Source organism: Pyricularia oryzae, chromosome 7 (assembly GCF_000002495.2).
Source record: "Pyricularia oryzae 70-15 chromosome 7, whole genome shotgun sequence".
NCBI lineage: Eukaryota > Fungi > Ascomycota > Sordariomycetes > Magnaporthales > Pyriculariaceae > Pyricularia > Pyricularia oryzae.
In genome coordinates, this window is record NC_017854.1 from 417,351 (window position 1) to 431,184 (window position 13,834).

Below are 13,834 nucleotides of genomic sequence, written 5' to 3' on the forward strand. Positions count from 1 at the left end.
CGGTACCTAGGTAGGTAGGTACGGTAGGTAGGTACTTTACCCACAGGTAGGTACCTAGGTAATTACCTAGGCATACATCCAACTCGTTACGTTTGGCTTAGCTAGATCTCGCTGGGTAGTAAAGTTAAGCAGATCTAGCCGGGCCCAATAATTGACGGCAGCAGTGAGCGCCTTTGAGCGCTGTAGGACATGGCCTGAGAGTGTGGTTGGGATGGTGTTAAGCTTTGCAGCAATCCCTTTTTGTGATTTGCATTTGATCTCGGTACCTAGGTAGAGGTAGGTAGGTAGGTGCCTTGGCGTTGGATGAAATGTGTGCGGGCAACCACACGACACAACCTTAAACTGGAAAAAACGAGACTGTCTCTGTCTATCTACTCACCTTACCTGGCGCTGAAATCATTCCAGCGTCTATACCCACTACCTGCTGATAATTAAACAAGATACTGGCGTCGAACTTGTAGAAACCGGTGACCTTCACCAAGAGGCCTCCACTCGGGCAGTCACCAATTGATTGCGCCGTTTGTCCTGTCGTCCGCCCGCCCCGTCAGAAGACAACCAGTCTGTCTACCTGCCGCTTGCTGGCAGGGTTGGCACGGAGCACCAGTGAATCTTTCCCCCTCCAATTCTGCAGCCACCGAGCGACCAACCCAGAAACCCTCAAATAAACTGCTGCAAAGCAAATAACGTCACAACCTAAACCCCAGCCCATCGGCCTACCATTTTGGCTCCTGGAACACGGCGAGGTGAGAGGAGAAAAAAAAAATTAAAAGAAAAAAATCATACCAACCAAACGGCCGCCCCGACCTTTTGACAAGGCTTTGGTAGTATTTCTTATCATTGCTCCGGCGAGCACTGGCCGAGTTGCTGCCCGCCAATCCCGGCGCTGGTGAGTCCTTTTTTTGGGCTTTTTTTTGTTGCCCGCTCGACCGCTTCCCGACGCCCAATTTCGTCGCGACACCTTGGCTTTGCGTGGGCCTCGGTTTGTTCTGCTACCCGCCCAAGCAACGCAGACAGTCCGTTAATTTTATCGAGCTTTTTTCGGTCGCAGAGAGTCCATCACGATGGCAGAATATCAGCAGCATCGGAGACCGGGGCCTGGCCAGGAGCAGCCACCTCGGTCTCCCGATTACAGCCGATCCAACAACGACTTCCAACGCGAGGCCGCCTTTTCTAACATATTTGGCGCCGTCCCGGGCCCTGGTCGATCGCACACCATGACATCGTCATCCATGCCCCCGCCCGAGCTTATGCAGCAGCATCAGCAGCAAGCCCGAACTCAGACAATGGGAGGAGGAATGCAGCGGCCGCCCCCGCCTAGGATGCCTCAGGGTGGTCCTTACGGAGACCAACCGATGCCTCCCCGCAACAGGCCACCGATGGACGACCCTCGGATGCATCAGCAGCAAAACGGATACTATCCAGGTCCGCAGCAGCGACCACCTCCTCAACAGGTTCCATCACAGCAGTATCAACAACAGCAGCAGCAGCAACAAGCAAGACGCTATCCCGGCCAACAGCCACCGCCTCGCTTTGACTCTAGACCTCCACCTCCTATGAATGGCTATAATAATGGCATGAGGCCTCCACCTCCAAGGTTTCACTCAGGAGGCGGTGGCCCTGGAGGTCCTCCACCGGCGCTCAACTCAGACTCGTACCGAACCCAGTCGCTCGCAAGTGCCCCAAGACCCCAGATGTACCACCCGCCTCCGAATGCCTATCAGCAATCACCGGCGAATGCCTTCCGTCACGCGCCTTATAATACTCCCACTCCGAACCCGAACGCTCCTCATTCGGCCAGGACGACGGCGCAGGGTCGCGTCGTTCCCGATAGACATGATGACCGTGCTATGTCCATGAGCGGAGGCTACTCGTCACACGACAGAGACGCGCATCAGACAATGAGTGGACGCATAATACCAAACCGCAGGCCAGGCGCCCCGCCAACAGATACTTCTCCGACCTATCATGGTTTTGCGAATGGATATACGCCGGCTCCCGGCTCACAAACAAGGACGACCAGCATGGCTTCCTCTACCAGTGGCAGTAATGATAGAACCATGTCTATGGCGTCCACAATAGCACCGTCCATCGCCGCTAGTGATAAGACAGACTCCAACACTTTGGTACACCGCCCATCGGTAGCACGATCCGTCGAGAGCGAGAGGCCCGCGACGGCCAAGGTTCGACCGCCGTTGGTGTATCCTGCGCTTTTGTCTCGCGTGGCCGAGTGTTTCAAACAGAAAATCATTACTGGCGACAAGACCAAGAACGGCTTGACGTACAAGAACGCCTTTACAGGTAGCGAGGCAGTGGATGTCCTTTCGTACATTATTAGGACGACCGATAGGAATCTGGCTTTGCTTCTTGGTCGCGCTCTTGATGCCCAAAAGTTCTTCCACGATGTTACTTATGAACACAGACTACGTGACTCCTCGACGGAGATGTACCAGTTCAAGGAGACCATGACGGAAGAACAGGAGGATGCGGGTACGGCAGTCAACGGTGTCTTTGTGCTGCTGTCCGAGTGCTATTCGCCAACATGTACCCGCGATCAGCTGTGCTACAGCATTGCCTGCCCTCGCCGCCTCGAACAGGTTTCCAGGTTGAACTTGAAGATGGGTCCAGGTCTTAAGGACGAGTCTGCTCCAGTAGTAGGCGAAGACGACATTGACCAAACGGATGAGCAGAAGCTCTGGATCAACACGGTTCCCAAAGAGATTGCCGAGCGCGTCAGCGACAAGGAGAAGAAACGCCAGGAGGTCATATCCGAGATATGCTATACTGAAAGGGACTTTGTCAAGGATCTTGAGTATCTGCGTGACTTTTGGATCAATCCATTACGGTCCAAAAACTCTCCTATTGCTGCGCACCGAAGGGAGGAGGTTGTGCGCAAAATTTTCAGCAACATTATTGACCACCCTTCGATTCACGGCGTCAGCTCTCGCTTTGCCAAGTCTCTTACGGACCGACAACAAAAGGATCCCGTTGTCTCTAACATTGGCGACATTTTTAAGGAGTTCGTTCCCCAGTTTGAGCCTTTCATCCTCTATGGTTCCAAGCAGCTTGAGGCCAAGTTTGAGTTTGAAAATGAGCGGTCGAATAACCCGCTATTTGCACGATTTGTGGATGAAATTGAGAGGCGCAAGGAGTCGAGGAAACTTGAACTCAACGGTTACCTCACCAAGCCGACGACACGTCTGGCCAGATACCCACTTCTGCTTGAGAACGTTTGCAAATACACGGTGGACGACAGCTCGGACAAGACAGACATTCCCAAGGTCATGAAGATGATCAAGGACCTCCTGGCAAGGGTCAATGCCGAGTCCGGAAAGGCTGAGAATCGGTTCACACTCAGGCGGCTTAACGAGCAACTCAAATTCAGACCCAATGAGAGGGTCGATCTCAGACTGACGGATGAGGGCAGAGAGTTGGTGTTCAAGAGCCAGATGAAGAAATCGCCAACCGATCCAACAGATATTACGGCATTCTTGTTTGATCATGCCGTACTGCTGGCACGCATCAAGACTGTGGGCAAGGTTGAGGAGACCAAAGCGTACCGCAGGGTCAGTAGCACCCTCTTTCTTTCTTTTTCTTTTTTTCTGTGTGGACTTGATTACTGACGTTGAAGTAGCCCATTCCTCTTGAACTGTTGATGATCAAGGAGATGGAGGAAGTCATCCCCTCATCAGGACCGAAGAGGTCTTCCAGCAGTTTGTTGCCGTTGAGGAGCGCCAACACGAGCACAAGCAAATCGGAAGGATGGCCGATTACGTTCAAGCATCTTGGCAAAGCCGGTTATGAGTTGACTCTGTACGCGACGAACCAGTCTGCCCGCCAGAAGTGGCTAGAGTACATCGCTGCAGCACAAGAACGGCTTAGAGCCCGGGCAGACTTCCTGAACATGACGACGATCTCGTCGGGCTTCTTTGGCCCCGCCAACAAAGTCAATTGCTGTGTACCATACGGTAAGTAGATGCAGGCTATAATCGACGACTAGGTCGCGTGAGTTGCTAACAAAGGTAAATCCTACAGACGGTGGCCGGAAGCTGGTCTACGGCACGGATACAGGCATTTTCATCTCAGACCGACGCTCTAGGACACCAAGCAACCCCAAGCGTGTCATTGAGACGCAGAATGTCACTCAAGTCGACGTGCTTGAGGAGTATAACATGCTATTGGTGCTCTCCAACAAGACACTGTACAACTATCCTATTTCTGCTCTCGACTCCCCCGAGCCTTCGAGCAACAAGAAGGGTAAGAAGATTCAGAGCCACTGCATATTCTTCCGGGCTGGTATATGCTTGGGCAGGCACCTAGTCTGTTGCGTGAAGTGGTCGGCCATCACCACCACAGTCAAGGTTTACGAACCCAACGACGCAATGAGCAAAACACGGAAGCAGAAGGGTCTGGGCAAGATGTTCAATGCCGGCCAGGATGAGCTCAAGGCCTTCAAGGAGTTTTACATCCCCACAGAGACGACAAGCGTACACTTCCTCAAGTCGAAGCTCTGCGTGGCTTGCGCACGTGGGTTCGAGGTGGTGGCTCTGGAGACGCTGGAGACGCAGTCACTGCTCGACCAAGCAGACACATCCCTCGACTTTGTGGCTCGCAAGGAAGGAGTCAAGCCAATCCACATCGAGCGACTTAATGGCGAGTTCTTGCTAAATTATAGCGAGTTCTCGTTCTTTGTCAATCGTAACGGATGGCGCGCTCGGCCTGGATGGCGGATCGACTGGGAGGGTACACCACAAAGCTTCGCGCTCAGCTACCCCTGGATCCTGGCGTTCGAGCCCAACTTTATCGAGCTCAGGCATATCGACAGCGGGGCGGTGCACATTGTGCCGCACCGCAACATCAGGATGCTTCATAGCAGCACGCATGAGGTGAGTTTACATTTCGTGAACAGCCGTCGGTTCGCTTGCCAGGCATTCTCGCTAGGGACCTGGATTGTGACTGGCGAGGATGGAAGTGCCACAGAGACTGAAGCTAATCGATATCGTCACTACAGATCATTTTTGCGTATGAGGACGAGAGGGGCGAGGACGTCGTCGAGGCGCTCGACTTCTGGAAAAGTCAGCGCAGATCTGAGGTACCGACAAGCCCAGAACGGGCGGCCGCGGCCGCGACCGCCGCCTCGGAGGCAGGACCTGTGCCGAACCACAGGTAGTTTATTCTGGGAACGATGCGTTGAGTGTTTTTATAGAAAGGGATTGACGACGCATTTTTGTTTTTGTTTTTATCTCAACAGCGGGTTCATGTGGCTTTTTCTGATTCAATTCACCTTGATTGTTTTTTCAACTTTCTTTTTCATCGGCCCTTTCTTCCATTTTAATACCTTTTTTTGGGTTCATGTGGCCTACTTTTTGCATGTAAACAAGAGTATTTTTTTGTGCATCTCTTCTCTCCCGTTATCTGCTTCTTTGCGGACGTAAAGTGGAAGGAGAACCGAGTCGAGTTAAGAGATGAGCGATTTGAGATCCGACACGTTCAGCTTTTGTTTTTCCCGCCATGAGGAATTCTTGTTGACCGGCGGGTTTAGGAGGGCGTTTCACACCATATTTTTGTTTTGTGCAAGGGATGGGAGATATGGATCTATGCTGTTTGTTCTCTTTTTCTTTCTTGGCTGCTGGAAATTCTTCATCGTTTATGTTTTGCCAAAATGGGGAGGCGTTTTCTCTTTTCTTTTGTTGTCTTTCTTTTTTCTTTCTTGCGGAGTATTAAGTCAAATTCAATATTTTTTTTTCATGTGTCCTTTGTTTTGCCACAACAAAACTCTTCTTCGGAAACAGTTGACAGTCTCGCCAAGAGAAGACCGAATATCTTGGCAAAACTGTCCATTGTTACGGTTGTGTGGAGATTTTGCCACGGCTTTCTTTGCGAGCAGTTTCTGATGGGTACAGCAGGATGGAGGGAATCTAGAATGTGTCAAAAACGTGTAGTGGTTTCTTGGCAATCTGGAGCAAAAGTGTCCAAGATAAATTAAATGGGGGTTGGGTTTTGCTTGGGCAACTCATGTTCGTTTTTGGAGTACTGGTCTTTTTTTTTTTTTTTAATAGATTTAGTTCCAGGCTATCGGACTGCGGGTACTGCACTAGCCGTCGTCTGGGAAATTTGCAAATACTCCTCCAGTAGTGCTCTTCTATTGTTCGACATTGTACGCTTCATCACGAATAGAAAAAAACAAGCAATGATCCCAAAACACTGTTTGGTCTCGACAAGAGATAAATTAAGTCCGCATATTCCCATCCGTCCCTTCTCAGTCTGAAAAACATGGCTGTGTCTTTTCGGGAGAGCGGAGATGCGGAAAAGCATCAACCCATTCAGATTCGCGTTCGCGAAAGAGTTCAGACTTTTGAGTACGCAACAGAGACAAAGAGGAAAACGACAAGTTGGTGTGTGGGTGGTATGTATGTGTCTGTCTACCAGCAATACTCCCTGCCTGGCTTTTTTTAGCACGGATTGTTCGGATGAACAAGAAAGATACTCTAGTACCTACGCAGAGACCGAGCGTGTGGTGAATGAGTTGGGAAAAGGCTCGGGATTGTCGTTGTTGCGTTTCGCTTGAAAGGGGGACGCGACGCAACATAAGCCTGTCAACGCAAAAGATGAGCAGGATTATTCCCACATTCCACAGTGTTGGCTATGTAGCTGGTAGGTAGACAGTCCACTACGAAATACCCTACTTGCTACTTCGTAAAAGTTGGGGGGAAAGAAGAGGGGGACAATCACCCGAAGTCCTTTTGGGTTCTAGCCCTAAATGTCAAAGCAATAGATTGGATTAAAGACGCGCATGCGCATAACTAGGAAAAGTCAGAGGCATGTTTAATAATACCTGATAATGTCATGTACCTTTAGACTACCTAGCAATAATGCTAGGGGCAATAATGCTAGAGCCAAAAGACCGCCTGAGCTGGTGTGTCTGTCCAGTCAAAAGAAGAAGCGATCTGCAGGATCTAGATTTCTGTTCTGCGGTCTATGGAGAAGGCTACATAGAGTAGAACCGAGAGCGAGCTTTGGGCGAATATCGCTCGGCACATTTTGCTGATCGCCTTCACACGTACTGTACGCGATTATGTTTACACGGGATTGCGTGGGGGTGCCAAGGGGGAGGGTTGTAAATAGAAACTTTAACTAGGAAAATGCGACGTTTTGTACAGTTATACCGTATACACCATGTTTTATAGGCAGGCCTCCCAAAAGATGGCAGTTTCGTCTGATATCGTCCCCTTTGGCTCTTTGTTGCAACTACCGACGTTTCGAAACCTGTATCAACCAACCACTTCTACCGACGGGTTTCGGTAAGGTGTTGGGGTATACGGGAAAGGTCAAATTCCTCCACAACCCGTCGAACTGTAGGGATGGTTGATAATTAGCAGAAAAAAAATGTTTCGGTTCTCTACAGTGGGGAAGAATAAGTGCTTAAGGTGAGTAATAATTTTTGTTAAGGAAGTCTGACAGGTAATAAACAAACTCCCGCCTACTTGAGCTTTGGGGTTTGCAATTTGCTGCTTCATCCCGACCGGCCCGATGCAATGAGGTGGTATGAGGCAGGGACAAAGAGTATATAGTTTGTTTGATGGGTTTCTTTCCTTTTTGTGATGTGTGGGGGCAAGATTGTAATGTTTTGCCGCAGTTCCCTTTTGTTCATTTAGAAAAGCAGTATCTACCGAACTTATTTTCGCCCCCTCGAAAATAAGGGACTCGCAAGATCTCCAAGAAAGAAAACTATAAGCCGCCGCCGCATCGCCGAGTGGACGCCGAGTGCCCTGTGGCGCAGCGTATGTCCTTGCTCTTAAAGTGGAGTTGTTTGTTTTGAGCATTTTACGACTGGCGTAGGGGTGTTGATGCAAAAGAAATAGAGCATGTTCTGTTTACATGTTGGATGTATTTTAAGGCTCGTAATTTTTCTGCTTTTGTGTACTGTATTTTCTTAACTCGCTGCACAAGTGGTCTGGTGCAGAGCTGGTCGCTTCCGAAAAGTAAGACCTAAGAATTTGGCAGAAAACGGTTCGGATGGTGATGGGGCCAAGTATAAGTTGCTCTGAAATATTCACAAAGGTACCAAGGTGATTGGATGTCGATTTGACAAGATAAAAAAATGGGCTCGTGTAAGAAACTATTGGACAGCTCTGCCTCAACGCATGTAGGCATAACATACATATTACTACCGTACTGTACATTGAAATTATGGAGTACGCTGTTTGTGTGGGAGGGGCGGGTATCCAATCGATCTCGTAAATGTGACAGATGCGGACGTTTTTTCTTTCCCCTATTGGTTTTCCCAAGTCTTGGGTGTGCCGGTAGTCGAAGAGTGGGCTCGGCTGATGCATACCGACGGTCTGGATCACCGTGCTTGATGCACAGGGCAGATCTCCTCCTTTTTGATGACTGCTTACAACATTGACCTTCTGTTTTTGAGTTGAACAAGCAAGGACTGGGAAAAATGTATTATCGCAAAAGAAAAGAAGAAGAAAAGGGGCGGGAAAACAAATTGCAGCCAAAACACCAAAGCAGACCGCAAAGACACGCTTGAGGTCTCTGTCCATTTCCCCAGGTTTCTCGACACGCTGCAAGCTCAGCAAATACCCGATCGATCGATCCACTTCCTGATCTCTTGCAGTCCTGCTATGGTCCAAATGTAACCCTACCAGCCTCCCCCAGATTGATATTCACAAAAAAGATATCCAACGTACAAAGTTAGATAGTCAAGGTGCCTACCTTAACGTAAACGATACGACCCGTGTAAATCAAGGCTGGATGTGATTAAGTCGTGGCTCAAGGCTGGATAGAATAGGCGGCAATAAACAAAATTACGACGCAAATAAAAAAGTGGCCCGGACCGGCTGGGCTCCGCGACCCTTTCCATTGGCCCCACTTCAGTTCATGTCTCTCCTGTTCGGGTCACAGACACACGCCCCAAGGTAAGGTACCTAAGACCAACCTAGCACTTACAACGTTGATAGGACCTGCTTACCCTTTGAGCCATCGTCTCCGACTAGCCCTAACTCTCTTTGTCCCGTATTGACTGGGTCTTACTATACGTGTGTCGTTTCTTTTTTACGGACGCAACACTCATGTAAGCCCAAAAAAAAACTCTACTTCTCTCACACCATGACGGTTGAGGCTTGACTTGTCGTGCTTTTTTCTGGCGTGTCTTTGGTTTTTTTAGGGGTTCAAGGGGAAACAAATGAAAAAGCACCTCTAGTCTTTTTCTTACGCTCGTTCTCTCGCTCTGTCAGGCTAATTCTGGCGTAATGGCGCTAACACAACGGGGTGGTCTTCCTTTTCCCCAACTGCCCGCGGCCCCGTGCCCCAAATTTCACCAGCCTGCTAAGCAAGGCAAATGATTCTAGCTTGGGCTGCTCACGTTTCTATTTTCAAATTTGGTGTCTTCGTAATCGCAAACGCCAGCTTCCATCGTCTCCTGTTACACGGGCGTGCCATATTGCATAGCTCAAAAGCACAGACTCTTTTTTTAATGTGTTCTTTAGTTTCTTCGGTCATACAACCTGCAGTCCCTTGATAAAGCAATTCGTTAGATCTGCTGCCTGAACAGGCTGATCCTTGGCTGAGCAATCTGGTAAGAAGAAAAGAAAAGGGATAAGGGATAAGGGTGGAGTTTCTAGAAGCCCAAAGTCCTATGCAACCCACTAACTCTACCTAGGTGAGGCACCCACCGAGTACGGTGTAGTGGGAAATTTTGGTCAAAAGCAACGAGCAACTGGATTCCGGCAATCACCGGCACTTTGGAAAAAGCAAATCTGATGCTGGCAACAATGGTCTCGTGACTGAATTAGTGCGCATTGTGGTTGTAGAAGAAGCAGAGAATTATGGAGGGCACTGGCCAAAAGACTTGGATGTCTCGGGATCACTCGCAATGGCGGATGAAATCCAGTGGTGATGCATTGCATGCATACCCAACCTACCGGGGGGATCTTATTTTGTGTGGGGATTTGAAAGCTCGTTGTCAGTTTGTCTTGTCTGGCTTGCCTGGTTTATCCGTACAGGTTGTTGCAGCTGCATTGGATTGGATACCAGCCAACAGTGGATGTGGTCCGGGCAAGGACTCAAACACCCAACCGGCTTAGTACGGCAAATGCTACAATCCACTTTTCTTTGGGCGATTACAAGGATCAAAAAGTTACCAGAAACGGGACATGGGGGAGCTAATGCACGTTCCAGGAACGTCACTTCCCCTAGCTTTGCCGGACAATTAATGCTCTCAGCAACAGCAGCTAACCCAGCAGCGGCAGCGGCAGCAAGCAGCAGCACCACAAAAAAAGAAAGGGAAAAAAACCCCCCAGTACGTACCTGCCGTAAACTTGCCGTACATGCTCCATCGCATCGCTCGGGGCATCTTTCAATTTGCCCCAATCAATGCTTGTGCTCCCAAGCCTGACCGGTCTCCCACCCGCCTTTCTTTGGGCTGGACTCGGCTGACTGGGCATGGTGGTCCTCCCTTGCCCAGGATAACTGTACATGTACCTACCTTACCTATGCATGCCTAGGCCCTCATTGAAAGCTTAAGGTGGTCGATCCCGGTTCGTCGGTTGGTGCTTTGACACAGGTCAAGGGGGGGAAAAAGGGCAAAAAAGAAAAGAACACGGCCAACGTCAATCCATTCCACTCCTCAAACACTTGGACGAAGGGACTTGACGGGAACTGGCAAGTAGCAAGCAAGCCGCAATAGGCCGCTTCGATCGATCCCGCCACAGCCCGTGATCTGATGCTTCCCTGTTCCTTACTTTGCTCTGCCTTTCCCCATAGTTCAAATACCCTCGTCCTCGCCCACCCACCCACACATCCAATACACACTTTTGTTCTGGCCCCGACACTTTCAACTTTCCTCATGTCTACCGGACTTACCCAACCAACTACAAAACTAAACTAAAGATTACATCTCAAGGGTCTGGTTCGCGTTGCCGAGGACAAGTCCCAAGTCTCCTTCCCACCATCCCTGGAGATCAGCCAAAGCTTGTCACTGCTTGAAAACAAAAACACCACGCAATCACCACTTCGGTCGCGGATATTGTTCTCGAAAACCACCTCTCTCAACCCAACACAAAGACCTTTTCTAGTCTCCTAAAAGCAGTTTTCTTCAACAACAACCCACGCCCGACAAAAACCGCACAACAAACAAAATGGCTTGCTACTGCGCAAACTTCTACGTATGTCATCCTCTCTTCCATCCCTACCTTGAACCAAGACCTCGGTGACGTGAAGGATTAGCGCTAACATTCCTTCGCCAACTAATAGGGCAGCATTAACTGCCACAACCAGGTGACCCGCTTCGGCGATAGGTGCAAGCTTTGCATTGTAAGTTCACTTCTTGGTCACCTTTCAGGATCACAAACCGGAAACTAATCGCCAACTCATCCTAGGCCCTCAAGTCCGGTGCTTCGATGTCTTCGGGTCTTCTCTCCAGCGACTCGGAATCGTGGTCTCAGCCCGTCTCCTCCAGCAGCAGACACCCCAAGCGTCAGGACTCGTATGGAAGCAGCGGCAATAGCAGTGGCAGCAGCAGGCCAACGAGGGGCGACACTCGCTACAGCAGGAAACAGTGACTCCCAAGCTTCGCCAAGAAGTTGATATGCGGACAAGATGGATGATGCAGCACTATCGCTGCCATCAACCAAGTACCGAAATCACCAAAGAAAACCTGCAGACAGAAAATGACACATCAACGGCACGAAACGACCACACCTAAACCCGACAAGGTGGTGCCGGGTCGGCTATCCTGCTTGACTCGTCCTTCGCGGCAAGCGGTCGCGGGACGATGCTCTTTACCTCACTACCAACTAAACTCTACCACCTCACAACAGACAACTCAGCTGAATACAGCAAAAAAACCTTGTCCTCTCCCTCGAGGCTCTAGTCATTCGGATGCAGATTCGTGTTTCTCTCTTCCAACTCTCTCTTCTCTGTGGCACCACCGACCACCTGGTGGCGGGCTCCACGAATTTTACGACTTATTCACTTTTAAACCCAAAAAAATCCAGGCCATCTTTTACTATCCGTCTCACATGAACGGCAGGGCTGTAAGGGGCGTTTTGATGTCATTGGTCACTTTTTTCTTGCAGGCTTGCATTTACTTGTGGAAGGGATGAGTGCCACCAGTTTTCGTATGGGCTTGGCTGATTTTATGTCTGGATGGGGGAAAACGAAATCCAACGACACCCCCAAATTGATTGACAGTCAAAAGCAGGACCAGATTGTTGTTGTTGTTTTTTTCCCTCAGCTTTTCTCAGTTTTCCTGTTTCTTTTTCAACGCTAGAGGAACCAAACACCGGGTTCTCTTCTGTACAATTGTCTTGGCACCCGTGGTGTGTCAACACCTGCCTGTAAATTATAGATCAAAAACAAAGAGACGACGCGAATGATCGACGAAACTTGTCCACCCTCGAGATGCAAAGTGACAATTTAGATACCCTTACTTGATTGGATGATTTATCGCAAAAGGCTCAGTCGTTGCGGGGGATCGACCAGCAAGGGACACTTGTGCTCAGCTTTAGCATTAATGGCAGCCGAGCTTGGGACATTTTGAGCCCAAAGCAACGTAGCCACGCAAGCAAAAGGACCCATTTTGGGGGGCGAGACTACAATCAAAGTTGTCCCAGAACAAGACACAAGCTTTCATGATGGGATGAACGGGAATACTAATCCTAATCTCTCTGTTTTTTTCTTCCCCCAGCATTAGTACCCCCCCCCCCCCCCCCGCTTTCTCAACGAAACTTTTTTTTTCTTTGTTATCTCCGGTTTCCCTTCCCCCCTTATTTCCTTTTGACATTTACTTACGAAGATGGGGTGGGATGGAATGAGCGATCTCGCGCAGGCTAGATGGTTTCGACAATAGCAGATTTGTATTTGTCAGAGATATAGATGAAATAAAACAGCAAAGAAGACAAAGGGCAAATGTGAGTGTAGTATGAGCCGGGTGTAAGATGACCGGTCTGCAAGTCTTTTGCGGGGTGGGTTGATGCTGTTCTGCTGTACCACCTACATCTTACTGTGCTGCTTGTACAGGAGGTATACTTGGGGTACTTGATAGGCCTGGGTATTATTGTCTCTTGCTTCTTCTTTGGTACCCGATCATACCTAGTATGTGATACGAACCAGCCAATGAAATTATTCACTGTGAATTCGCTTCCAGAGATGGCTAGGCTGCTTACTTGAGGCACCGTACCTAGGTACGTATCTTACCTACCTTACCTACCTATCAATAGCGAACAGGGGCTGAAATGCATACCATCAAAATACGATCCGACGGACTAAGAGAAAAAGAAAAAAGCCCCGACGGGCTCTGCGGAAGAAAAGCAAGCCACGGTTTATAGAGCCGAGAAGAAAAGGTAGCAAGAAAGCAAATAAAGAGGGGGAAAAAGCAAAAAAAGAAAGTCTTGACAAAAAGTCCCGAACGCTGAACGGCCGGCCGCCTTGCATATCGAAAAAAAGGCCACGCGTGCCAAGACTTTCTTGTTTTCCACCGGGCTTTCTTACTATTCTACTGATTGGGCTATCTCGTTTTGGCAACTCATTCGGGGGGTGTTTGTTGCCGTGCGTTTTGTGATGCAAGTTACAAAATGACATGTGTGTGTATGTATCGCGCTAGGCTTAGGTTGGGTTCTTTGCCCGTTGTGGTTACACGGCGCTAGCTTTATCAGCAGCCTTTTTGAGGGAAGAACAAGAGGGTGGTGTGAGCGATGATGTGTTTTCAGTCGGTCGGCTCGGCTTTTTGCTTCCCTTTTCTTTCCTTTTTCGTTCTTTCTTATGAAATTACACCATTACCCCCGAGCCTCCCCCAACAAAAAGGCTGGGTTTTGGATTTGGCTAAAAAATA

General features: G+C 49.3%; 3 protein-coding genes across 3 annotated transcripts; all 3 read left to right on the plus strand.

Moving 5' to 3' along the window:
• The first annotated feature begins 717 nt into the window (after positions 1 to 717).
• Positions 718 to 6,234, plus strand: MGG_03064 (Rho1 guanine nucleotide exchange factor 1). The gene is made up of 5 exons (XM_003720564.1): positions 718 to 886; positions 1,049 to 3,563; positions 3,632 to 3,965; positions 4,033 to 4,883; positions 5,009 to 6,234. Exons 2-5 carry the CDS (start codon positions 1,062 to 1,064, stop codon positions 5,165 to 5,167), a joined length of 3,846 nt encoding a protein of 1,281 aa, XP_003720612.1. The 5' UTR covers positions 718 to 886; positions 1,049 to 1,061; the 3' UTR covers positions 5,168 to 6,234.
• Positions 6,235 to 6,270: 36 nt separating this feature from the next.
• On the plus strand, positions 6,271 to 7,366 carry MGG_17873 (uncharacterized protein; the record flags this gene model as incomplete). Its single annotated transcript, XM_003720565.1, has 4 exons — positions 6,271 to 6,392; positions 6,865 to 6,913; positions 6,994 to 7,114; positions 7,185 to 7,366. The coding sequence occupies 4 exons, from the start codon at positions 6,271 to 6,273 to the stop codon at positions 7,364 to 7,366; spliced, it is 474 nt and encodes a 157-aa protein (XP_003720613.1).
• Positions 7,367 to 11,141: 3,775 nt separating this feature from the next.
• MGG_12522 (uncharacterized protein) lies at positions 11,142 to 11,564 on the plus strand (the record flags this gene model as incomplete). Its single annotated transcript, XM_003720566.1, has 3 exons — positions 11,142 to 11,168; positions 11,257 to 11,316; positions 11,382 to 11,564. The coding sequence occupies 3 exons, from the start codon at positions 11,142 to 11,144 to the stop codon at positions 11,562 to 11,564; spliced, it is 270 nt and encodes an 89-aa protein (XP_003720614.1).
• Between the last annotated feature and the right edge of the window lie 2,270 nt (positions 11,565 to 13,834).